A 27,160-nucleotide genomic window follows, 5' to 3' on the forward strand; every position below is an offset into this window, starting at 1 on the left:
TTGTGTTCACATAGAGCCAGATGTTTGAAAAGGCACAGTTTACAAGTCTGCACAGGTTGTGAAATGTTGCATACTGAGTTTAGGTAAAGATCTTGATTTGTCAGTCACATACTTTGGTAGGGTCCTCCACTGGCCTTATGTTGTTGATATATCTATCATTAAGGCCAGCAGAATAATACAAGCTCCTGTGCTTAACTGCATTGCAAGACAGTTATCATATATTCAATAGCATCTTGTTCAATATATCAGCCTTATGCATAAGTATCTACCATGTTGTACGGAAGACTGGGTGTTTCAGCAGCAACCTTGATGGAGGTCTGTCCTGAGGTTGAAGTTCTAAACACTGAAGAGCCACATCTCTCAAACCAGGAGACAGATGTGAAGGGATTGATGGAGCAGTAGTTGCACTAGCAATCTGAACAAAGGGGAAAAAAAAAAAAACCAAAAAACAACCCACTTTTTTTTTTTAAGAAGTCAGTGATTCTTAAGCCCCCTCTCCTACCCCAAAACCCTTCAACAAGCTAATCATTTTCAGCTGACTAGTTATATTATGAGCTTTTATCCACTTATAGCATATTTCCTACTGCAGTTTGAAGATTACATTACTGCTTCCATTTTATAAAATGGGTCTTAAGTTCCCTTTATGCTTCTTTCCCCAATAACATATGCTCTATTGCTTTTCACAGTCTGCCTCTCTCCTTGCACTTTTCTCTAAATTTTCCTCTTACAGCAAGATTCTGCAGTAACCATCTGCTAAGCAGGCCATAAGAAAAGCTCTTATGCCACATTTACGGATATCATAGAATCATAGAATCATAGAATGGCTAGAGTTGGAAAGGACCTTAAAGATCATCTAGTTCCAACCCCCCTGCCATGGGCAGGGACACCTCTCACTAGAGCAGGTTGCTCAAAGCCCCATCCAGCCTGGCCTTGAACACTTCCAGGGATGGGGCATCCACAACTTCCCTGGGCAACCTGTTCCAGTGCCTCACCACCCTCACTGTAAAGAATTTCTTCCTTATATCTAATCTAAATCTCTTCTCTTCCAATTTAAAACCATTGCCCCTTGTCCTGTCACCACTCTTCCTGACAAAGAGTCCCTCTTCAGCTCTTCTGTAGGCTCCCTTCAGGTATTGATAGGCTGTTATAAGGTCTCCCCGGAGCCTTCTCTTCTCCAGGCTGAACAACCCCAGCTCTCTCAGTCTGTCTTCATAGGAGAGGTGCTCCATCCCTCTGATCATCCTCGTGGCCCTCCGCTGGACCCGTTCCAACAGGTCCATGTCCTTTCTGTGTTGAGGACTCCAAAGCTGGACACAGTACTCCAGGAGGGGTCTCACGAGCGCAGAGTAGAGGGGCAGAATCACCTCGCGAGACCTGCTGGCCACACTTCTCCTGATGCAGCCCAGGACACGGTTGGCTCTCTGGGCTGCCAGTGCACACTGCCTGCTCATGTTGAGCTTCTCATCCATAAGCACTCCCAAGTCCTTCTCCTCGGGGCTGCTCTCCAGCCATTCTCCACCCAACTTGTATTTGTGCCTGGGGTTGCCACGTCCCAGGTGCAGGACCCTGCACTTGGCTTGGTTGAACTTCATGCAATTTGCACAAGCCCACCTCTCCAGCCTGTCTAGGTCCCTCTGGATGGCATCCCTTCCCTCCAGCGTGTCAACTGCGCCACCGAGCTTGGTGTCATCAGCAAACTTGCTGAGGGTGCACTCTATCCCACTGTCCATGTCACCGACAAAGATGTTAAATAGTACTGGTCCCAGTACCGACCCCTGCGGAACACCACTCGTTACTGGCCGCCACCTGGACATTGAGCCATTGATTGTAACCCTTTGGATGCGGCCATCCAGCCAGTTCCCTATCCACCGAGTGGTCCATCCATCGAATCCATGAGTTTCCAATTTTGAGACCAGGATGTCGTGCGGGACAGTGTCAAATGCTTTGCATAAGTCCAGGTAAATGACGTCAGTCGCTCTGCCCTTGTCTACCAAGTCTGTGGCAGTATTGTAAAAGGCCACCAAATTTGTCAGGCACGATTTGCCCTTGGTGAAGCCATGTTGGCTGTTTCCAATCACTTCTTTATTCTCCATGTGCCTTAGCAAGGATTTCAGGAGGATCTGCTCCATGATCTTGCCAGGCACAGAGGTGAGACTGACCGGCCTGTAGTTTCCCGGGTCTTCTTTGTTTCCTTTTTTGAATATTGGAGTTATGTTCCCTTTTTTCCAGTCAGTGGGAACTTCACCAGACTGCCACGATTTCTCAAATATGATGGAGAGGGGCTTAGCAACTTCGTCCGCCAGTTCTCTCAGGACCCGTGGATGGATTTCATCAGGTCCCATGGACTTATGCACCTTCAGGTTCTTTAAGAGGTCTCGAACCTCGTCTTCTTGTACTGTGGGTGGTTCTTCATTCGCAGAGCCCCTGTTCTTGCCCTCCGTGACTTGGGCAGTGTGGTTAGGGCCCTTGCCAGTGAAGACTGAGGCAAAGAAGTCATTCAGTAGCTCAGCCTTATCCATATCCTGGGTGACCAGGTCTCCCGTTTCCTTCCGGAGGGGACCCACAGCTTCCCTCGTCTTATTTTTATCCCTGATATATCTATAGAAGTTCTTCTTGTTATTTTTCACATCCCTGGCTAGATTTAGTTCTGCCTGGGCTTTTGCTTGCCTGATCAGGTTTCTGGTGACTCGGACAGCTTCTCTGTATTCTTCCCAGTCTACCTTTCCCTGCTTCCACCCTCTATAGGCCTCCTTTTTGGTCCTGAGTTTGTCCAGCAGTTCCTTATTCTTTAGTCTAATACTTGTCATCACTGTTAACTGGCATAGAGTAATCAAACATTGAGATATATTAAGATGAATGATGTTACATTATGATATGTTAAGCTGGGTATGCTCTCTTGCATTGTCTTAATGTATTTCTGCTACCACCCCAGAGGTCAATTTCAGACAGAAGATCACTCCCAACCAAATTAATTTTGATCTTCTCTAGATCAAATTAAGCAAGACTGAGAACACTAGAGTGGCACCACCAGATTCACACAGACACAGAACCAAGACAACTACATCTCTTTTATAAGTGATTTGTACTTAATTAGAACATATTTGAATACCACTGTGCTAGTTCTGTTTTGTGGAAACACTTCACTCATGCTAGTGAAGATGCTAATCACTTTCATCACTTGTGGCAGTATTTTCTTTATTCATGCCTACAGTTCAACTAGATTTTTAGCATACCTAGTTGATTTTAGTAAGAAACATAAATGCCAAAACAGATGACCTAGAAGAGGGAGGAATACTATTCATATATAGCATGGCATAATGGTAAATATCTTTCAGCAAAATCTGAACATGGAACACCAGGTTTTTACCAAAAGACATTCCCCACTATGAATATGTATAAATATTTTATGGTAGAAAAACATCTTTTGCTCCTGTCTTTTACAGGACTGTAAAGAGTACAAACACCAATCTTCTGCCTAGAGTCAAGATCAACTCTATTCCCAAATACTGTGCAATTTGTGCAGAAGGGCATGCAGGAAGGGCATAGTCACCCTACCACCTCAGAAGATGAGTTCAATTGGTGATTGTCACCCTCTCAGAAGGAGCACAGCTATGGTATCTACCTGGCTGAAAGCCACGTCCCCCCTGCACTTAGCAGCATGGATGTAGCAACCCAGACAAAGCTCCCACAAAAACATGCAGTCATCCAGGTATCGGGCTGCAGGAAGTACCAGAGTCTTTCACTGATAACAGATGGCAGTAGTGAAAACAGCTGTGTGAGGTGTGACCAGGTGGATGATCTGCTCAGCCTGGTGGCAGAACTACAAGAGGAAGCAGAAAGGTTGAGGAGCATCAGGGAGTCCAAGAAAAAGACAGACTGGTGGAACCACACTCTGCCCTCCCTGAGACAGAAACAGGAACCACCACTAGAAAAAAAAACAAGATCAAGGGGATCCTGTATCCTCCCCCTGACAGACTGAATGCAGTAGCTTAAAGGAGAGGAGTGAATGGAGGAAAGTCCATGCTTGGGGTGGCAGGCAAATCCCCTCCTTGCCCACCCCACCTTCCCAGGTGTCTCTGTACAACAGGTATGAGGCTCTGGATGTAGGCCAGTCTGGATGATGATGTGGATGACAGTCCATCTTCACCAGAGGTGCTGCCAAGGTCAGAAAGGCCTACCGCCTGTATCATGACCACTTCCACAAGGAAGAAAAGTCGGTTTATAGTTGTAGGCGACTCCCTTCTGAGGGGAACAGAGGGTCCAATATACCAGACAGACCCTCCTCTTCGGGAAGTCTGCTGCCTCCCTGGGGCCCAGGTTAAGGACATCACTAGGAAATTTCCTATCCTGGTACAGCCCCCAGACTATTACCCATTATTGTTCTTCCATGTAGGTGGCAATGAAGCCACAACATGTAGTCCAAGGGGGCTTTTCAGAAGAAACTTCAGGGCTTTGAGACGGTAAGGAAATCTGGAGCACAGGTTATTTTTTCCTCTCTCCTCCCAGTTACAGGCAGTGACATTGGAAGAAACAGAGGCCCAGTCCATGGCTCCATGGCTGGTGTCACCACCGCAATTTTGGGTTTTTCGATAATGGGATGGCCTACACACAGCACCAGGCTTGCTGGCATCAGATGGGAGTCACCTTTCTGAAAGGGGGAAGAGGGTCTTTGCTCACAAGCTAGCAGAGCTCATTGACAGAGCTTTAAACTAGGCTTGAGGAGAGCAACATCAGGCTTGCCCGTGACAAGCTGTGGGACAACAGGCAACGGTTAGAGGGACATGTTGCTAGCGAGGGCCATCAGCCTGTTGCTCTGAGACATGATGGCTATAATGCAGCACACAAAGTCTTACAGGAGCCAGGGGCTCCTGAGGTAATAGGAACCAAGAGGAAAACACCAGTGAAATATCCCAAAGGAATTAAGGGTTGTTCCTCTAAGAAGGTGACACGGCCTCTACACCAATGCATGCAGCATAGGCAACAAACAGGAGGAGTTGGAACCCACCATGCTTCTAGAAAGCTAAGACCTAATTGTCATTACTGAAACTTGACTCCATAACTGGAGTGTGGCTATCGATGGCTACAGGCTGTTCAGAAGGGACAGGCAAGGAAGGAGAGGCAGAAGTGTTGCTTTCTACATCAATAAATGGATAGAGTGTGAAGAGCTCTCTCTGAAGAATAGCCATGAGCAAGTTGAAAGCTTATGGGTAGGAATTAGAGACTGAGGCAACAAGGGGAACCTTGTAGTTGGTGTCTACTATAGGCCGCCTAATCAAGCAGAGCCTACTGACGAAGCTGCCTTACTCCAGCTACAGGAGGCATCGTACTCACAGTCTCTCGTCCTGCTGGGGGACTTCAACCATCCTGAGATCTGCTAGAAAAGTAGCACAGCAAGCTGTAGGCAATCCAGGAGACTCCTGGAATACATCAAGGGTAACTTAAGCCAGGTAATAGACAGACCACCAGAGGGGATGCGATACTGGACCTGATGGTCCCCTGTGGGAGAATGGCTAGCTGAGAAGGGTCACGTAGACATGATCCAGCTGGCCGAGCAAAAGCTTGAGAAACATCGGATTCAGCCCCCGTAACTGCTGGGCTGGCAAGGACACCTTGTCCTTGACTATAATTGTTGTATGATAACAGGGAGATTGCAGCTGCTCAGGCATGGGAAAAGAGGATGAAAGTAACTGTAAAGAAGGAACCAAGGGCGGAGTTGATCTTTCTAAGAACTAACCAATCATGAGCTTAACTTTTGTAATATGTATGAGCTAATTATGTTAGGACATAAAAGGCAACTGTGTGAATCAATAAACGAAGCTTGCTGATCACTCATATTGAGTGGCCCTGTCTTCCCTCCGTCGCGACAAATGGCGCCCGAACAGGGACCCTACAGAGGGCTGAACCTGCGAGCCACGGTCAACGGAGTCTCAGTGCTGGTCCTGTAAGCAGCGCAGGAGGCGAAAGGGATTAAAGGAAAAGGTCCCCGCGCCCAAGAGTGAAAGGGATTAAAGGAAAAGGTCCCCGCGCCCAGGAGCACCTATAGAGAGTGTCCTGCCGGCTACGCGCCGCCGAAGTCTGGAAGGCTGCAACAGCGCGCTGACGAAGGTATGAATAGACAAGCGGCGTATGATTTGCTCAAATGCTTTTTAGAAAAGCGGAGCATAGAAGGTTTACATTGTAAAAAGGAATTACCAGAGTTATTAGCTTACGGGGCAGCTAGAGGATTCTTTGCCAATCCCGATACAGTTTTTGAGGAAGAGGAGTGGCGGAGATATGGGGATAAATTATTTGATGAAGTAATAAGTGATGAGAAGTTAGCCAAGAAACTGATGAAGCCTTGGCGTGCAGTTATGAACGCTCTGGTGATGCATAAAGCAGAGCAGAGAGCTGCTGCTGCTGCGTCTGAAAGGTTAGGGGGATCAACTGGGACGGGTGCAACTGCCTCGCAACAAAAGCCAGCTACCCTTCCCTCGGGTTGCCCGTTGCCTCCCTCGGTTCGCACTATAGTCGTCCCTCAAGGGGTAGCGGGAGCGTGGGAGCACTCGGTCTTTGTTCCATCTCCTCCCGAGCCACCTGGAGATAGTGAGGACCCATCGGCCCCCCCAATGGAAACAGAGAAGGGAGAGAAGGCAGAAGAAAGTTATGCAGGGAAAAGAATGAGTCATAATCCCTCCACGGAGGGGCAGAGCATTACCACAGAAAGACAGAGGATGTGGCAGCAAATTGCAGAGGAGGCGATGGCCTCCGGAGATAGAGAATTTGCCTCGAGCATTGTACATGAGGCATTCCCGGTAACTTACCAGCCAGATGACCAAGGGCAAATAACTGCCACAATTCAGAACCTAGATTGGAAGTTATTAACTCAGTTGCGATCCACGGTGAGTGACTCAGGGATCAAAGGAGAGCCCACAAGGCAAATGCTAGACTTTATCTGGGGCACCAATATACTACTCCCGGGGGATGTACGTAGTATTATGAAGCTGATTTTGACACAACACCAGCAGCTGTTGTTTAATGCGCATTGGCAGGCTGCTTGTCAGCAATCAGTTGCCACAGTAAGGCAACCGGGAGATCCGTTACATGGAGTCACCCTTGATGAGCTATTGGGGGTGGGACCGTATCTGCGGCCAGAAGCACAGGCACTTATGGGACCGGATAAAGTAAAAGAATCAATGACATTGGCAAGACAGGCTTTTGATCGTCTTAAGGAACCTGGAGGTGTGCCTTCATATATGGGTATTAAGCAAGGAAGAGAGGAACCATTTGGCCTATTTATAGATCGAGTAGCAGACGCCATACAGGCGGCCGGGGTGCCCGATTATCTCAGAGGCACTATACTAAAGCAGTGTGCTATACAAAATAGTAATCCGGCCACACGCAACATCTTGGCTACATTGCCAGGGACATGGACTATCGAGGAAGGACTAGAAAGGATGGCTCAGGTACCGGTAGGGCCACAGGCAATGTTAGTTGAGGCAGTAAAGGAACTAGGGAATAGTTTAAAGGAACACGCGCAGGCTACGCAGAGTCAAGTTCTTGCAGCCCTTGCTCCTTTGCAAGCCTCCGTTCAACGATTAAATGCTAGTGAATCATCTCGCCCACGATGCTACCGTTGCGGCGCTGCTGGACACATCAGACGGAACTGCAACGCCGGCTCAGTATGGTGCAGAAACTGCCGGTCGGACAACCACAATGAGACTGCATGTCGCGCTTCTAAACCGGGAAATGGACGATTCAGCGGGAAAAGCCGCCCCGCGCCGACACAAAAAGCGGCTGCATATCCGGCAGCACTCAATCCCTTCAGCTCAGACCAGCCACAAGCGGAAGCCTCGGCTTGGACCTGGCAACAGCAGTAGATTGTACCCTGTTGGACTCAAAGCCTGTCCGGATTGCTACTAGCACTCAAGGACCAATCTGTATCAATGGACAAGCTGTCGGAGCACTACTTATAGGCCGTTCATCGGCCACCATGCTGGGACTTAATGTGTTGGTGGGACTGATTGATAAAGATTACCACGGTGAGATCCAGATCATGGCCCACACGTTATTCCCACCGCTCTTCATCGCTAAAGGCACCAAGGTGGCGCAATTAATTCCCCTACCACATCTTGCGGGAGCCCTTCCACCACTGCAAGAGCAGCCACGAGGGCAAGGAGCCTTTGGATCTACAGGACAAATGGCCCTACTAACTGTCGGCTTGCGCCAAAGGCCACAACGCCCGGTTGCTGTGCAATACGCCAACCTAACTATATCACTTGTTGCTCTTCTAGACACTGGCGCTGACATTTCCATAATCAGCACGCATAAGTGGCCGGCTCAATGGCCGACCTACGCGAGCAGCGCCACGGTCGCGGGAGTAGGAGGATTGACCCTTGCTCGCAAATCACCCCTTCTACGATGGACCATAGGGGACAAGGTAGTGAATTGTACTGTTTCTATTGTCCCATTGCCTGAGGGGGTACATGCATTGATAGGGCGTGACATCCTTGCACAAATGGGAATGGTCCTTACTTCGGACCCCCCTTTTTAGGAGCGGCCATTGCTTGGACTTTCCCGATCCCGCTTCGCTGGAGAACAACAGAACCAGTGTGGGTAGAGCAATGGCCACTAAAACGGGAAAGTCTAGAACAGGCGCACACACTCGTCCGAGAACAATTCGAACAAGGGCACCTAAGGCTATCGACAAGCCCTTGGAATACTCCCATTTTTGTTATTAAGAAGAAATCAGGGAAATATCGACTGCTCCATGATTTGAGAGCTGTAAATAAACAAATGTATGACATGGGAGCATTACAGCCTGGTTTGCCCAACCCAGCTATGATACCGGAAGGCTGGCACCTGCTTATTGTGGATCTAAAAGACTGTTTTTTCACTATTGCTTTGCATGAAGATGATAGACAAAGATTTGCTTTTACCCTTCCCGCGATTAATCGGGAGGGGCCGGACCAACGCTTTGAATGGACAGTCCTTCTGCAAGGAATGCGAAATTCGCCCACATTGTGCCAAATCTACGTTGATGCCGCCCTGCAGCCACTGCGACAAAACTGGGCCCGTACTCTAAATCATTATATGGACGATATTTTGCTGGCTCAACCGACACCCTTTTCTCCACAACAAAAGCAGGAGCTAGCAGAGCAGCTCACGCAGAGAGGCCTGGTAATAGCACCCGAAAAGGTGCAAGAATCAAGCCCCTGGAAGTATCTCGGGTGGCGCATCACTGATACGACAATTCAGCCTCAAAAATTATCACTGCACCTGGACATTCGGACTCTTCATGATGCTCAGCGACTGCTAGGTGATCTACAATGGCTTCGACCTATTACAGGCATCCCCAATGAACTACTGAATCAACTGCGCCCCCTACTGCGAGGAACGGATCCTGCAACGCCAGTGCAGCTTACTGAGCAACAAAGACAAACGCTGCAACAAATAGCTTCCATGGTAACTACGCGTTCCACGCATCGGCGTGTTGAAGGTCTGCCCATTGACTTGACTGTTTTATGTGGTGAGCAGTACCTTATGGCAGCCTTAACTCAGCAAAAAATAAAAACGGGGGAGAAGCAGGGGTCCACCACTATCGTATTGGAATGGATAGCCCCTCCACTACAACCAAGGCGGACAATACAGGAAAAAATTGCCACGCTGGCAGACTTGGTCAAGAAGGGCCGGTGCCGTATTCTACAGATAGAGGGTACCCCTCCAAACACGATATGGGTGCCAATGAAGCAGACTGATTTAGAGTGGTACTTGCAGAATTCCGAAGAATTGCAAGCAGCACTACTCTATGATGGAGCGGCGTTAATAATTAAGCCGCTACCATCGCCCATCCTATCGTGGATGGAGAACATGAGCTGGATAGTTAAGCCAAAGCGATCCAGCCAGCCTATCTCACAGGCTCTCACGGCCTTTACCGATGCAGGCCGACGTTCCAGAACTGCCGCCATAACCTGGAAGGATGAGCAAGGATGGCAGCATCAAATCCTACAGGCACAGCCACAGGACTCTCTACAAACGCTGGAACTTTTTGCAGTGGTCTGGGCATTCATCAGATGGAAAGATATCCCACTAAATATAGTCACGGACTCTCTCTACGTTGCAGGCATAGTTAATCGCATTGAAGATGCGAGCCTGCGAGACTTGAAGAATCGACGCTTAACAGAATTACTAGTCAGCTTGCAGCTCGCAATCACGCAAAGAAATGACCCGTACGCGGTGATTCACATCCGGAGTCACCAGTGGGGAGAAGGCCTCGGAGAGGGCAATGCTCGAGCCGACCGCCTAGTTACGGTCACCACAGAGCCTCCGTTGGCACCGCACTGCCGAGCCCGAGAGGCTCACTCTGTCTTCCACCAAAATGCGAAGGGGCTAGCTCGGACTTACAAACTCTCCATAGAGGAAGCCCGAGCCATTGTCAAAGCTTGCCCCATATGCAGTCATCACAATTCGGGATTAGGACTCGGATGAGGAGTTAACCCTAGGGGATTGAAATCTAATGAGGTTTGGCAAATGGATGTTACCCATGTCTCTGCGCTTGGCCGACTGAAGTACTTGCACGTAACTGTAGACACATACTCAAAAGATACAACAAGATTCGGGATTCTTTGGCCTGGGTGCTCTTGGAGACTGGTTGGGTCTGTCCGGATGGCTGAGAAACCTTTTACAGACAGGATTGCTAGTCTTAATCATTGTACTAATAGCGTTGCTTTGTGTGAGTTGTATGTTGTCTTGTATGAAAACCCTTGTGTTACGGATGTTTAACCAAGCCTGTGTCATTCAAAATAAAAACGGGGGAATTGTGGGAGAATGGCTAGCTGAGAAGGGTCACGTAGACATGATCCAGCTGGCCGAGCAAAAGCTTGAGAAACATCGGATTCAGCCCCCGTAACTGCTGGGCTGGCAAGGACACCTTGTCCTTGACTATAATTGTTGTATGATAACAGGGAGATTGCAGCTGCTCAGGCATGGGAAAAGAGGATGAAAGTAACTGTAAAGAAGGAACCAAGGGCGGAGTTGATCTTTCTAAGAACTAACCAATCATGAGCTTAACTTTTGTAATATGTATGAGCTAATTATGTTAGGACATAAAAGGCAACTGTGTGAATCAATAAACGAAGCTTGCTGATCACTCATATTGAGTGGCCCTGTCTTCCCTCCGTCGCGACAGTCCCCAACGCAAGTGAGCTCATCAGTGACGTCAAGATTGGAGGCAGCCTGGGCTGCAGTGATCATGCACTGGTGGAGTTTGCAGTCCTGAGGGATATGGGTCAGGCAAAGAGTAAAGTCAGAACCCTGAATTTTAGGAAAGCAAACTTCCAGATGTTCAAGGAGTTAGTCAATAGGACCCCCTGGGAAACTGCCCTCAGGGACAAGGGAGCAGTACAGAGCTGGCAGATCTTTAAGGATGCTTTCCATAGAGCACAAGAGCTCTTGATCCCCAGGTGTAAGAAATCAGGAAAGGATGTCAGGAGACCAGCATGGCTGAGTCAAGACCTGGTGGTCAAACTAAAGGGCAAGAAGGAAATGCCCAGGCAGTAGAAGCAGGATCAGATATCCTGGGAAGAGTATAGGGATGTTGCCCAGTTGTGTAGGGATGGGGTCAGGAAGGCCAAGGCACAGCTGGAGCTGAACTTGGCAAGGGATGCAAAGAATAATAAGGGCTTCTACAGGTATGTCAGCCAGAAAAGGAAGGTCAAAGAAAGCATACTCCCCCTGATGAGCAAGAAAGGCAAACTGGTAACAACAGACAAGGAGAAGGCTGAGGTACTCAACTTTTTTGCCTCAGTCCTCGTTGGCAACCTCTCTTCCCACACCTCTTGAATGGATGGTCCGCAAGGCAGGGACTGGGGGAGCAAAGTCCCTCCCACTGTAAGAGAAGACTAGGTTCATGACCACCTGAGGAACCTGAACATATAGAAGTCTATGGGACCTGACAAGATACATCCCAGAGTCCTGAGGGAATTGGCTAATGTAGTGGCCAAGCCACTCTCCATGATATTTGAAAAGTCATGGCAGTCAGGTGAAGTCCCTAGCGACCGGAAAAAGGGAAACATCGCACCCATTTTACAAAGGGGAGAAAGGAGGACCCTGGGAACTACCGACCTGTCAGCCTCATCTCTATGCCTGGGAAGATCATGAAACAGATTCTCCTAGAAGCTATGCTAAGGCACATAGAGTACAGGGAGGTGATTCGAGATAGCCAGTGTGGCTTCACCAAGGGCAAGTCCTGCCTGACCAACCTCGTGGCCTTCTATGATGGTGTGACTACAACAGTGGACGAGGGAAGAGCTATGGATGTCATCTATCTGGATTTCTGTAAGGCCTTTGACACGGTCCCCCACAACATCCTTCTCTCAAAATTGGAGAGATATGGATTTGGTGGGTGGACTGTTTGGCAGATGAAGAATTAGTTGGATAGTCGCATCCAGAGGGTAGTGGTCAACGGCTCAATGTCCGGATGGAGATCAGTGACAAGTGGTGTCCCTCAGGGGTCTGTATTGGGACCAGTACTGTTTAATATCTTCATCAGTGACATAGGGGGATCAAGTACACCCTCAGCAAGTTTACAGACAACACCAAGCTGAGTGGTGCAGTTGACACACCTGAGGAACAGGTTGCCATCCAGAGGGACATGGACAAGCTTGAGATGTGGGCTCATATGAACCTCATGAGGTTCAACAAGGCCAAGTGCAGGGTCCTGCACCTGGGTCAGGGCAACTCCAAGTATCAATAGAGGCTGGAGGATGAGTGGATTGAGAACAGCCCTGCCGAGAAGGACTTGGAGTGCTGGTGGATGAAAAGCTCAACATGACCCGCCAATGTGTGCTCGCAACCCAGAAGGCCAACCATATCCTGGGCTGCATCAAAAGAAGTGTGGTCAGCAGGTTGAGGGAGGTGATTCTGCCCCTCTACTCCACTCTAGTGAGACCCCACCTGAAGTATTGTGTCCAGCTCTGGGGCCCCCAACATAACAAGGACATGGACCTGTTGGAGCAGGTCCAGAGGAGGGCCACAGAAACGATCAGAGGGCTGGAGTACGTCTCCTATGAGGAAAGGCTGAGAGAGTCGGAGTTGTTCAGTCTGGAGAAGAGAAGGCTCTGAGGAGATATTATTGTAGCCTTTCAGTACTTAAAGGGGGCTTATAAGAAAGATAGGGACAAACTTTTTAGCAGGGCCTGTTGCGATAGGACAAGGGGTAATGGTTTTCAACTAAAAGAGGGTAGATTCAGAGTTAGATATATGGAAGACATTTTTCACTATAAGGGTGTTGAAACACTGGAAGTGTTTGCCCAGAAAGGTGGTAGATGCACTATCCCTGGAAACACTGAAGGTCAGGTTGGACGGGGCTCTGAGCTCATGGCAGGGGAGGTTGGACTAGATGACCTTTAAAGGTCCTTTCCAACCCAAACTATTCTATGATTCTATAAATTTTTTTTTTTTTTTGTTTATCCTGTTGCATTATGTATTTATATCTTAGAACAGAGCTTTTTCTGCATACTATAGTGTTGGTAGCCTTTTTAAAAAAAAATAAAAATCATTATTATGTTGGTATCAATATTGATTTTGTACTAACAGCTCCAATATAAAGAAGAGCCATTGCAACAAACCCTACTTGTATACTTTTCTAAAATTCACATTGCTGTATATGAAATTAGTCAGTTTCTTTTGTAGCGTATTTGTAGCAATGAAGTACCTCACCTTAAATATGAGAGCAAGATGATTGGAGTGTTTCTCTGCATTCCAGGGAGGTTTAGCACAAGCCATTTCTATAACAACACAGCCAACGCTCCACACATCACAGCTCCGACCATATTGCTGACCTCTCAGAACCTGAACAGACAGGCCAAAGCTCAGATTATCTGCTTCAAAGTCTCTTAACTCTAATTAATTTAGATTTAAAAAAAAATTAAAAAAATCTTCAGTCAAGTGCATTCTGATTAACATTTCAAGTTGAGAGAGTGATCAATGATGTAAATGCCATAAGATTTATACAGCTGTAGAGAGCTAGTAAATAAATGCCTGATCAAGGTGCAAAGCAAAGTATCTTGCAATAGTTAGCTTTGGACCAAATGGTCATTTGAGCTTTAATAACAATACTTATTATGTATCTTGTAACAAAATAATTGACTTTATAGCAGCTTTCCGGTATCTGAAGGGGGCCTCCAAGAAAGCTGGAGAGGGACTTTTTACAAGGGCATGTAGTGATAGGACAAGGGGTAATGGTTTCAAACTGGAAGAGGGTAGATTTAGATTAGGTATCAAGAAGAAATTTTTCACTCTGAGGGTGGTGAGGCACTGGAACAGGTTGCCCAGAGAAGTTGTGGAGGCCCCATCCCTGGAAGCGTTCAAGACCAAGCTGGATGGGGCTTTGAGCAACCTGGTCTAGTGGGAGTTGTCCCTGCCCATGGCAGTGGGGTTGTGACTAGATGATCTTTAAGGTCCCTTCCAACCTGAACCATTCTATGATTCTATAACAACTGTGATAGCATGAAATGTCATTATCGCCATGTTGGAATCATTCGTATTTTTTAGAACAAGTACTTTTAAAACACATTTGAAACATTCAATGGCAATTTTCTGTTACTTGGCCATATGAATTAGCTTAAAGGGTACAAACAAACTTTTTGAAGTAACTTCCAAAATTGGCTTCTTACCTCCGGTGCCATAAATGCAATAGTTCCCAGCAACTGTCCCTGAAACTCCCCAGCACCAGTTCCTTTTGATGCCAACCTGGCTGCAGCTCCAAAATCAGCAATTCTTAATCTATGACCTGTGCTGTCAATGAGCAAATTGGCACCTGTCAACAGCATAATAAGAATACTGCTAGTTGGCTTTTTATTAAAGGCAAAAGGACAGACACTCTTTCTCCCTCTGTTTCAAAGCTATAAAGTTGATCATCCCCACCCACAATATCATCTAAAAATCAAGGACAAAGTCTAATAATGTCACTTTTCTGTTATGCCTGAACGATACTGCACACAGCTTTAAGCTGTCCGGGAGATTTAGAGAAGTAAACTGTAAAAGGAGGGCAAACGTAGGATTCTGGAACAATACCTGGAGATGGAATAATGAAAGAAAATGGTGCCCTAAAATCCTGAAGGTTTTCATTACCTGTAGGTCCCTGCGAAATTTAAACTTATTTCATCCTTAAGCAACTTTGAGTTGTCTTGAAGAAAATTACAGAGCAATTGAAAGTTTTCCTATTTTAAGAAGAAATATTAAAGGCAAATATTTGCCATTGCTATGTTGCTGTTATCTGGACATCTCTCCAGTTTATGGACAGCTACAGTGACATTACAAGGAGAAGTTTAATAGGACTGGCATTTCCCAATTAAGTCCACATTTTATTTGTCAAACAGTACAATTGTATTTATATTCAATTAGGATGAAGGAAGAAAACCCATCATAATATTCCTATACATCTGAAGTCTGACTTCTTTATTTTGGCTTGTTCACAGATTTTACTGTCGTTTCAGGGTATTTACATTAAATTAACTAATAATCTTTAAATTATGAAGTTGCCATATAGCTTTATTTTAACAAATTCAGAAAATGATTTTTTCTAAATCATTGGCACAAATAGCAAGTATCCCCAAACATACTATGAATGTTCTGATTAATTTCAGTAATTAAAGGTTCTTAAGTATGATCAAACAAACCCAATAAAAATAACACTCTTGAGATGGTATCCGAGAAGCAATAGGTCTCAAGTCAAAATAGGTGCTGCTTTCTGAATACTCTTTTTTAAAAATACATTCTAAATAATTCTCACCTTTAACATCTCTATGAATTATCTGATTCTCATGGAGGTAGGAAAGGCCACGTAACAGTTGATCTGTATAATTAATAATAACAGATTCTTTGAAGGCTCCATATTTACTTAATAAATGAGCAACTGAACCCCCTAGAAGATAAAAAAAAATACAATTTATCAAGACATATTTTTTATTAGTAGAATGCAGCACTGCCTCCTAAAATTGGAACTTGGTATTGATATTCCTAATTTATAACTAGATTCTCCCCCCTCCCAAACACTAGAAGTTCCATAGGCAAAAAGTAACATATTTGGTTACTTAATTACTTTTTACCTGAACCGTACACATTACAAAGACATAAGTCTTTATGCTTCCTAATATTTTCATGTCCTCAAAAGAATGTAAAAATCCCTTGGTGTACAAAGGGACCGTACAACAACTGTTGCTGATAAAAAACTACACGTATTTTATCTACATTTTGCACTAAGGTTTTTAAGTAGTAGAACACTAGCTTTCTTTGGGACAATAGATATGTGCAGCCTCCAATAAGCGCTCCCTCTGAGGATCTTAATTTACTTTTATTATCATCTAAGTACCAATATATAGAAGCAAATATACAAGCAAGGAAAAGCACTATCTTCCTCCGTTTTCCAAAAGTGGTATCTAGATCCTCAAGATTTTAGATTTCCATTGTGCCTCTCAAAGTATTCTAATATAATTTGGGCTTGAATGAGGTAAAGACAATTTCTGACATTTCTTTATCTAAATAATAATATTTCAGAAAAATTATATTTAAGAGTTAAGCACGCTTAGTTTTGGGAAAGTATTTTCTGCACTATTGCTTGTAGTAACACATAACTTGGGCTTTGCTTGTTAGCACTTCGGTATTGCTAAGCGACTTCTGCCAGAGAACCTAAGTTAAGGTTCAATGTTTTCTTATAAAAGAGACAAGTATATATAAACCACCAAATCTAGTCTTGGTAACTGGACTGCAACAACATATAATCCCATTCATGAAATTAATAAAGCTCCTTCTTAAAAAAGGATATAAACTTTCTTGTACCTGCTCTGTACAATAGTCAAGAGATTTCACTATTTATTACCAGAATTACCACTTCATATATTTGAGATTTGAACATCTTTTTCAGGAACAGACTGCTCCAGCATGGGTCCCCCACAGGGTCACAAGTCCTGCCAGAGAACCTGCTCCAGCGTGGGCTCCGCTCCTCTCTCTCCACAGATCCTGCCAGGAGCCTGCTCCAGCACAGGCTCTCCACAGGGTCACAGCCTCCTTTGGAGGCACATCCACCTGCTGCAGTGTGGGGTCCTCCACAGGCTGCAGGTGGATATCTGCTCCACTGTTAACCTCCATGGGCTGCAGGGGGACAGCCTGCCTCACTATGGTCTTTACCACAGGCTGCAGGGGAATCTCTGCTCCAGCACCTGGAGCACCTCCACCTCCTTCACAGACCTTGGTGTCTGTAGAGTTGTTTCTCTCTCATATTCTCGCTCCTCTCTTCTGGCTGCTGCTGGTGTTACACAGGTTCCCCCCCCTTCTTAAATATGTTATCACAGAGGTGCTACCTCAGCTTGGCCAATAGCATGTCCATCTTGGAGCCAGCTGGCACTGGCTCTATCAGACATAGGGGAAGCTTCTAGCAGCTTCTCACAGAAGCCACTCCCTGCAGCCCCCCCACTACCAAAACCTTGCCACGAAAAACCAATACATAACTCCTCATTTAAATTCAGAAGTTGAGGTAGTAGAATTTTTGTTCAGGGCTTCCAGTTACTTTAATTGTATGACAGATTAGGTATGGAAAATTCCAATTCAAAAAAGGATACCAGTAAGAATACTGCTTAAACTGTTCTGGAAGTGGACCTGTATACTGGTTACCAACAGCAATAAAAATATAAGTTTGTAAACTGAAGTGATGCATGGAATATTTTGCAGTATCAAACTACACAGTTCAAGACTCAACTGATATTTTCATTTTCTTTGGCATGCAGTTGTTTACCTGCCATCCATTCAATAAAGAGGTTATAGTTACTCTTCTCACATGTAGCACCCAACATTCGAATAATATTAGGATGGTTCAGATGACTCATCATCCTTATTTCTTCTCTCAGCGCTTCAACTACCTCTTCTTGTTCAGATGATGTGTTCCTGACATACGTCACCTGTTTTGAAATGCAGTATTCAGATTTACCTTACATAATTACCAGTCTTGTAACCATCCCTCTTCAGTACAGTAACAAGAATGGATGGCTTTCTGTCCCTTTTCACCATCTGGAAATAGTAAGTATTTTTTTTATCTCAAGTACCTTCAGCTGAGACTGTATATCTCCATGTGAGACAGTCATAGAAAATTAAGAGTGATCTTCTTGAGAAATACCAACAAAAATCTAAGTGTGGCGTGGGTTAACTTTCTTCTTTACTCTCCTCTGCTTAAACTAGGAAATTATTATTTTTTTTTCAGATGTTGAAGAAAAGGAAGAAAGATAAGGCCTGAAACAGGATTCTGACAGTGATGTTGTAAGTTTAACCATATTACCTGTTTCATAACTAAACATCTTATCCAAGAAAATGGATGGGCATAAAAAAAGCTGATCAGAAGTCCAGCAATGGAACTGGAGCCAACCCCAGCTCTGATCCATATTAAGTCTGCAGAGAATTTCCCCTGGGCCCCAGAATCATCATCATCATCTCTCCAGGAGTAGCCTCAAGGACCACACGGACAGTCCTACTCTTTCACAAGCGAGTCTCAAAGAAGAAATACCTGATGATAGACATTCTTTCCCCAATTAAAGTGTTTTGAAATTGCTCAATTCCATAGATAAGTTCTTTCTAGAATTAATAAGAAAATGTTAGGACTATGATTCCCTCTACATTGATATCACCGATTCAGACCTAGGGCACCTTAAATGTGAAAGATTTACTTATGTCTAGAACCTTCCAAAATCTTGAGCAAAGCATGTGCATTTGGGCCTCTTAGTCACATTTTTGTATCTAATTTAAATATTAAAAATGCTTGCCTCAAAGTTGGCTGTTGGAATGGAGGAAACAAGCATTAAACTACATTTCCTGATTAATCTGTTTTCGGAAAAAGTCTTGAAATTGCTTTTAATAGCTATCTTTCAAATAGAGCATCAATTTGGAATCAAGAGACTTGAACTCCATTCCTATCTCTGTCACCGATTTGTGACCTTGATAAAAACAAAAATGCATTTGAAGAACTATGAAAGAAAAGGGGCATATAAAAAGTTTTGTTTTTTTTTTTCCTTTTAAGGAGAAATAAAAGAAACTGAAAACATTATGTTAACTCCATGCACATAAAGACTTCGTATTATGTATCATGTGAGTACACAACAGGGTGACGAGGCAGTAGGGAACCGAAGTCTGTGAGAGCAGAGCGCTTTTATATTTAATATTTCAAAGAAATATTGAAGAACAAGCAGAATATATTCAAGGAAGTGAAGTATTTACCTGTTTTACAGCCATTAATGTCCCTGTTCCTACATCTTGAGCTTGGTAACAAGAAGAGAAAGCTCCAAGACCAATTTGCTGACCTTTAAGCCATTCTGCATCTTCTCTGTAATGGTGTTTTGCTTTGGTATGTCCAGGCAAGGTTTCTGGAGTCTGCAAATTAAATTCCAAATTAATCCTGTGTTTACTAACATGCATCTAAAATGTAGACATTCTGGAAAGTTATGAAATATCCAAGTTTATATGCCTCTCCTCTCCCTTACAGTTATTTGTACTGCATGTTATACATGTTTCAGTTGAGACCAGAACACCAGTGTATTCCTTAATCCACATATTCCTACTGTGTGTAAGAACAGAGAGCCTCTTTTATGTTACTACCTGAAGGTAAAAGGCAAGACATAAGGACACAAACAGGAGTAAGACTTTTTTCTATTCCTGATCTCAAATCTAGTCAAAGTTTTTAGTCAGCACCTATAGTAAACACAAACAAAATCATGTTTTCTACTTAATTTATTTCTGTCCTTTTATGCTTGACATGTTGTTACCTCATGCAAAGGATCACAAAACCCAACATTTCATTCCTCTTTCCAGTAACTCTACCAAGTCTGTTACCTTTCCTAGGCATGCAGCCTCACAAGCTCCTAGCACCTGTCACTCTCAAGTTAGTCAACCATTTTGTGAACTTTTATAAAATACTCCTTTCTTTCTCTATTCTTATTTCTTATGTTTTTGTCTATTTGCAAACATTTTTTCTGCTTTCTAAAGTATTTCACATCTCTCTCAAGATGTACTGACAGCAAGATCACTTCCTACTCTCTGGCCTTTTCTTTCAGAAACTAATTTTGTTTTGTACAATTGCCTTCAACATAAAACAGCATTAAGACCCAGTACAATTCTACTCCTGGTTAAAAACTTTGTTATTATTTCCTGTTTCCCCACTTTTACACTTTCTTTTTTGCCGTTTTAAAGGTTAGTATATGATATGATGTCTCTCTTCCAAATACTGTCTTCTAAACTTGTTAATAGCCATATGATTCTGTTAGCATCCTCAACCGGTAGACTGTTTATACTCCAACTTCTAGGAGAGGGTATTGAATCCCTTTGGGTTTTATATAACTATATACAACAGCACTGCTTTATAAATTCAGGGAGCCTCAGTTAAGACTTATGCTAGATTACCATATGTATACTTACATACACATTAGGACCCCATGGGAAACTGCCCTTAGGGACAAGGGAGCAGAACAAAGCTGGCAGATCTTTAAGGATGCTCTCCATAGAGCACAAAAGATCTCAATCCCAACATGTAGGAAATTGGGTAAGGAAGGCAAGAAACCACCATGGTTGAGCCGGGACCTGCTGGTCAAACTAAGGGGCAAGATGGGGCTACACAGGAAATGGAAGAAGGGACAGGCAACCTGGGAAGAGTATAGGGATGTTGCCCGGCTGTGTAGGGATGAGGTCAGGGAGGCCAAGGCACAACTAGAATTGGACTTGGCAAGGGACATAAAGAAAAACAAGAAAGGCTTCTACAGGTACATTAATCAGAAAAGGAAGGTTAAAGAAAATGTACCCCCCCCTAATGAGCAGCAGTGGGAAACTTGTATCAACGGAGGAAGAGAAGGCAGAAGTTCTCAATAATTTTTTTGCCTCAGTCTTCACTGGCAACCCCTCTCCTCCTAGCTCTTGTGTTGATGGCCCACAAGTTGAGGATCCAGGTGACAAAGTCCATCCCACTATAACTGAAGGCATGGTACGTGATGACCTAAGAAATCTAAAGATATACAAGTCCATGGGACCTGATGAAATCCATCCCAGAGTCCTGAAGGAACTGGCTGATGAAGTTGCAAAGCCACTTTCCATGATATTCGAAAAGTCATGGCAGTCAGGTGAAGTCCCTGCAGACTGGAAGAAAGGAAACATCACACCCATTTTTAAAAAGGGAAGAAAGGAGGACCCTGGGAACTACCGACCTGTCAGCCTCACCTCTGTGCCTGGGAAGATCATGGAGCAGATCCTTCTGGATGCCATGCTTGGGCACATGGAGGACAGGGGGATGATTCAGGAGAGCCAACATGGCTTTACTAGGGGCAAGTCCTGCCTGACTAACCTAGTGGCCTTCTATGATTAAGTGACTAGGTCAGTAGACAAGGGGCGACCTATGGATGTGATCTATCTGGACTTCTGTAAGGCCTTTGACACAGTTCCTCACAACATCCTGCTTGCCAAATTGGAGGGATATGGATTTGATGGGTGGACGGTTCGGTGGATAAGGAATTGGCTGAATGGTCGCACCCAGAGGGTGGTACTCAATGGCTTTAAGTCCAGATGGAGAACAGTGACTAGTGGTGTCCCTCAAGGGTCCGTCCTGGGACCAGTACTGTTTAACATTTTTATCAAAGACATAGACAGAGGGATTGAGAGCACCATCAGCAAGTTTGCAGATGACACCAAGCTGTGTGGTGTTGTCGATACACCAGAGGGATGGGATGTCATTCAGAGGGACCTGGACAGGCTGGAGAGGTGGGCCCAGATGAACCTCATGAGGTTCAACAAGGGCAAGTGCAGGATTCTGCACCTGGGAAGAAACAATCCTCAGTATAAATACAGACTGGGGGATGAGGTATTAGAAAGCAGCCCTGAGGAAAGGGACTTGGGGGTGCTGATGGACGAGAAGCTGGACATGAGCAGGCAATGTGCTCTCGCAGCCCAAAAGGCCAATCACATCCTGGGCTGCATCAAAAGAAGTGTTGCCAGCAGATCCAGAGAGGTGATTCTGCCACTTTACTCTGCTCTGGTGAGACCTCACCTGGAGTACTGTGTGCAGGTCTGGAGCCCTCAATATAGAAAGGACATGGACCTGATGGAGCGGGTCCAGAGGAGGGCCACCAAAATGATCAGGGGGCTGGAGCACCTCTCCTATGAGGACAGACTGAGGGAGCTGGGGTTGTTTAGCTTGGAGAAAAGGAGGCTCCGGGGAGACCTCATAGCAGCCTTCCAGTACCTGAGGGGGGCCTACAGGAAGGCTGGGGAGGGTCTGTTTACAAAGGCCTGCAGTGACAGGACGAGGGGCAATGGTTTTAAGTTGGAGAAGGGGAGATTTAGATTGGATATTAGGAAAAAGTTCTTTACCATGAGGGTGGTGGAACACTGGAACAGGTTGCCCAGGGAGGTGGTTGAGGCCCCTTCCCTTGAGATATTCAAGGTGAAGCTCGACGAGGCCCTGGGCAACCTGGTCTAGTTGGGGGTGTCCCTGCTGACTGCGGGGAGGTCAGACTAGATGACCTTTGGAGGTCCCTTCCGGCCTGGACCAATCTATGAATCTATGAATCCTGCTGAATGATTATGATATCTTCACCATTTTCGACCTGTAGTTGGAGAATTATTGGCAGGGCATCTTGAGATGCTGACATTGCCATAGCAATAGCTAAAGCTTCCTCTTCTTCAGCTTCCATCTTTTCCTTGCATTTTTGATTATGATTTACATCATCTTTGTAAGTATCATCATTTTCTGCCTGCTCAGGAGAAAGAACTGCAACTTCAGACTTGAATGTAACTGTGCCATCACTCGTTGGTATGGAGGCCTCAAGCAGGTCCTCGATACTGGAATTGAGCTCTGCATTAACATCCAATTGACATTTCTCATCTACTGGTGTGAACACTGTCTCTTTGCTTGGTATAGCTGCACTGCTACTACTATTACCATCACACTGCAAAATATCATTCAGGTCCAGTGTCATACTGTTTTTTGAGGTTTCTTCCTGCTTGTTCACATCACTTGGGGTGGGTTGTGATGGCTTTGGCCTGTGTATGTGAATAGATGGCAATGGCCTGACTTGGGTAAAAACTGGAGAAAGTTTCTCTGGTTCTTTATTTTCAGAACAGTTTATCTGAAACTGGAGAGAAAGTTTCCACTGTGTTTGAGGAGATGATGGGATTTTACAGGGAATGAATCCCTGAAGTTCAAGTTTAGAGACATCTGTTACAGTGCCAGCTAGTACAGATGTGTTTGAAGGAGGCAGAAGCATTTGGAATAGCGACTGAGAATGACTGGATGAGGGAGAAGAGTTCAAACACTGACTGGGGTTTTTTCCTTTTGTTTGAATTGTTGGCTTTGGTTGCTCAGTGCTTACTGATGAAATAGGAAGTCCCACAGCAAGGCCAGCCAACATCTCAGAAGCATCCTCTGGACCAGCACTCAGTTTTTTATCACTTAAACTTTTCTCACTTTTCCTTGATAACTGGACAGTATTGTTAGGAGTATTCCTTTCTGTAGCTTCTGGAGAGTTATCCGGTACAGGTAGCTGAAAAAAGTCTTCATGTTGACATTCCCCAGAGTGCATTTCTTCCACGCCTTGCTGGATGGCATCTGCAATTTCCATTTCATCTGCTATCGCCATCAGACGTTGATGCATCCTTGCATAATGAATTGAACTTGTCACACTCAGCATTTCTAACAGCTTTACAAAAACATGGGGCACTCTTGACACCATTCTTGCTGCACTCAAAAATACTCTCCGCGATACTTTTCCAACCATTGAGTGGAAATTGTCAATTGACTGCAGGGCGAAATTTAAGAGAGAGAGAAGTTTCTTATACCTGAAAGTTGGGGGGGGGGGGAAAAAGAAAAAAAAGAAGCGTCTTATAAACTGATACGGTCTAGTTAACTAGTGCTAAGAATGCAATTTCTAGATAATCTATTTAGCTGTCAGTTGTGCAGTAGAAAGGAGACTTATTGCTGCACCGGTGCTTCAGAATTATTTCACAGGTCAGAAGTTTAAAAAAGGCAAGCATTTACTCTAAAGTAGGTGCACTTTTGCATTTAAATATACACTACTTGTTTACAGGAATTAAACCAACCAATTTTTGAAGAAATCAGCACCACCACATTCAACTACAAAGAGTATTAGTCACATAGTGTAAGTAAGTACCTGTCTACTACAGTATCAGCTTGTAAAACACCTCCACAGATAGTGTGGGGATAAAATTCACCAGGAAATTCCAGCAGAAGCCTGTCTATTAGACAAAGTCGTCCCAGTAGAGTTTGCCATTTGCTAGATTCTGTTTGGGTTCCGAGAATACAGTTTAAGACATAATCAACACCACCAATACCAATAGACCCTATAAAAAAGTTGATAAAATAAGGATTAGATATGTTTCACAATCTAAATTCTGATCTAAAGATCAGAACTATATCATACAGAAATACACAACGTGCACCTAAATTAACACCACCCTCCCCCCCAAACTGCCGAGAGCAACACTGTTCTCTTTGTCATGCTGGCAAATACAGAGTAAAACCTGTGTTAAATTTAAAACACTTTGGTATATTTGCTTGTAATTATAATTCAATTATATATGAAGAACTATTATTACCGGATTTAAGTATTTCTCTCCCAACTGCCAGCTCTCCCACTTGGCCTTTACACATCTCCAATAGCGTTGAGACTGAAAGTTGACTTGTTCGACTAAAAAATTAAAACAAAAAAAACCAAACAACTTTTAGCAGATGCTTTCAAGAAAAAACATTTTAATCATTACATTTCAATAATCGTTAGCTTAGAATTGTGCTTGGAATAATTATTTCATATCACTTTATTCCAATACACTTCTGTAGTCCTCTATCTGTAAGCTACCAGTAGTTGTGACTTTTTTTACAAGGACACTTCCAGAAATGTAATGTCTATCACTAATAAATAAAACACCGAAATAGAAATCAGCTTCCCCATTTCCCAAATTCTTTGAGACTTTCAGGCAATAACCTATATTAAAAGACATTAATTCAACTGCATGTTAGGATCTCATCTGCTTGCACAAACAGGCCAAATCCAGGAATCCAGTACCACAAGGAACAGTTCTATTTCACTTACACCTTTGATTTTAGATTTTCTATTGCTAAACTATTGCCAGTGCATCTCTAGTTGCAGTTTCAGAAGCAATGCTGCTTAGGAGCTAAACTGAAATAGACAAAAAAAAATATAAAAAAAATATTAATCTGGTGGACTTCTGCATCTAGTTTACAGTATAGCTGAAGAAACGGTGGATCTGGCAGAGCAGAGGAGGTAGCTTGGGAGAAGAAGACAAGGCCTACTCAAGCCAGAACTGCCAAATGCATTCATTCAGAATAGCCATCTTCTAACATTACATTATGAAGTAAAAAGTAGCAGTGTTATGTTAACACTTCATGACATAAATGTACAATAGCTTTTGTTGAAGTAGGAAATATATGTATATATTAAAGATACAAAATTTGATGATTGGTACTTGCTGAAGGGTACTTACTGACTGCTTAAAGGGGAGTCATGAGAATTAGACTAAAGCAATATCAACTGAGATGAAGGGGATGGTTGATGACTGTACCCAACAAATCTTCCTTCATTTTAAGGGGAAAAAAGGCCTTATGCAAGAAAAGCATCATATTTCAGATCTGTAACTACTGGAAAAATATAATCAGGTGCCTTTCAAAACCTACATCTTTCAAGACAGAAGTTGATTGGTCACAACTAGACTTTAACAAAAACATTTAAACATATGATCCACACATTTTATTTCACCACCACCTATAAATGGTCTCCTAGTTCCATATAAAATAGCAACGAAGCTTCAAGACATTTCAGTAACAATCCAAGATGAATTTGAAGTTCATGAGACACCATACCTGTTGGCATCTGCACATTTAACTAGTACTGTCTCTACAACTGGCTTGAGAAGTTGTAGTTTAGTCCTCTCTGCTAAAGTATGACAAGGAGTATATGCCAGCATGGCTCTTAAGGTTTTCTAAGTGAAAGGAAAACACAATACATATGAAATCAAATTAGCTATACAAACTTTATTTTTTAAGAGTTGTAAATAGTTCTATATAAATTGCATTCAAAATATCAGTGACGTGTTCAAAGAATAAACAGCTTACAATATATTCACTGTTAGAATTAGCCATTTATTCCTTGAGATTGGAAAGAATCCGGTCATACAAGTACCGTTAACACTTAGCACTGTAGCAAGCATTTCCTTATTTGACCAGTGGAGTCATGCCATATCACTCCTGCTGAGGATTTTGTTCAACCCACTTTCAGATGATGGTTAAAAGTCAAGTCAGTGGTGCTCAACAACAATTATTAGGATTCCTGACTTCATATATCTCCTCCCTTTCAAAAAATGAAGTCATTTGGAAATTACTGGAACACAACAAGTAAACAGTTACTTACTAAAGCAGCAACATACACTTTGTAGACAGGGTCGGCACAGACCACAGACAGCACACTGCAGCAGGATTCTACCACCACATCTCCTGACATACCGGTCCGAGATGACCCACTAATTGCTCCCAAAGCTCCAGCGCTTGTGTTGTTTCCATTGCTACTTCCAAAATTTCCAGTGCTTTCACCATTAGCCAGTAATAGAGCACCACTAACATAATGGGAAAGATGTCTAAGCGCCATCTCTCGTATGTTCCAGTTTTGAGAAAACAAGCAGCCAACTAACTCAATTCCAAATACCTGCCAAGGAAAACGCGACATTACAGGAGTCAAACTGAATAATACTGCAACTTAAGTACTTAAAAGCAATCAAAAAGAGCAAAGAAAAATATTTCTGGTGAAAGATCACCTTAAGAAGCCTGACAGCAAAAGTGTGCCAGAAGGTAGCATCTTAAAAAAGATTCTGTAATATCATTTGTTGAGAGATATTAGCTGTTTAGCTTAAATAAGTGAGTTTCAATTAGAATAAATAACTTAGGGTTATAATATGGTGTGATTTATGCTGTTTGCCTAGCTGTACTTATTTAGCATGAGTAGCTAGATTTGCTGAAGCCTTAGGCCACAGTAGAGTTAATTTTCTTAGCAATTTTCCTAGCAGCTGGTATAGTGCTTTGTTTAGTCTTTTGGTATGAGAAAAATTTTGATAACACACTGATGTTTTGGTTGTT

The 27,160-nt window shown here is 43.9% G+C and overlaps 1 protein-coding gene across 1 annotated transcript in view; it reads right to left on the reverse strand.

The window, feature by feature from the left end:
- Positions 1-265: 265 nt before the first annotated feature.
- LOC141476802 (mitogen-activated protein kinase kinase kinase 1-like) overlaps positions 266-27,160 on the reverse strand; it is a 53,225-nt gene continuing 26,330 nt past the window's right edge. Inside the window, 11 exon segments of the mRNA XM_074165603.1 lie at positions 266-415; positions 13,696-13,827; positions 14,652-14,794; positions 15,770-15,901; positions 17,768-17,930; positions 19,237-19,387; positions 22,564-23,835; positions 24,168-24,357; positions 24,613-24,704; positions 25,895-26,013; positions 26,442-26,732. Of these exon segments, the coding sequence (XP_074021704.1) occupies positions 266-415; positions 13,696-13,827; positions 14,652-14,794; positions 15,770-15,901; positions 17,768-17,930; positions 19,237-19,387; positions 22,564-23,835; positions 24,168-24,357; positions 24,613-24,704; positions 25,895-26,013; positions 26,442-26,732 (2,835 nt within the window).

Source organism: Numenius arquata, chromosome W (assembly GCF_964106895.1).
Source record: "Numenius arquata chromosome W, bNumArq3.hap1.1, whole genome shotgun sequence".
Lineage (NCBI taxonomy): Eukaryota > Metazoa > Chordata > Aves > Charadriiformes > Scolopacidae > Numenius > Numenius arquata.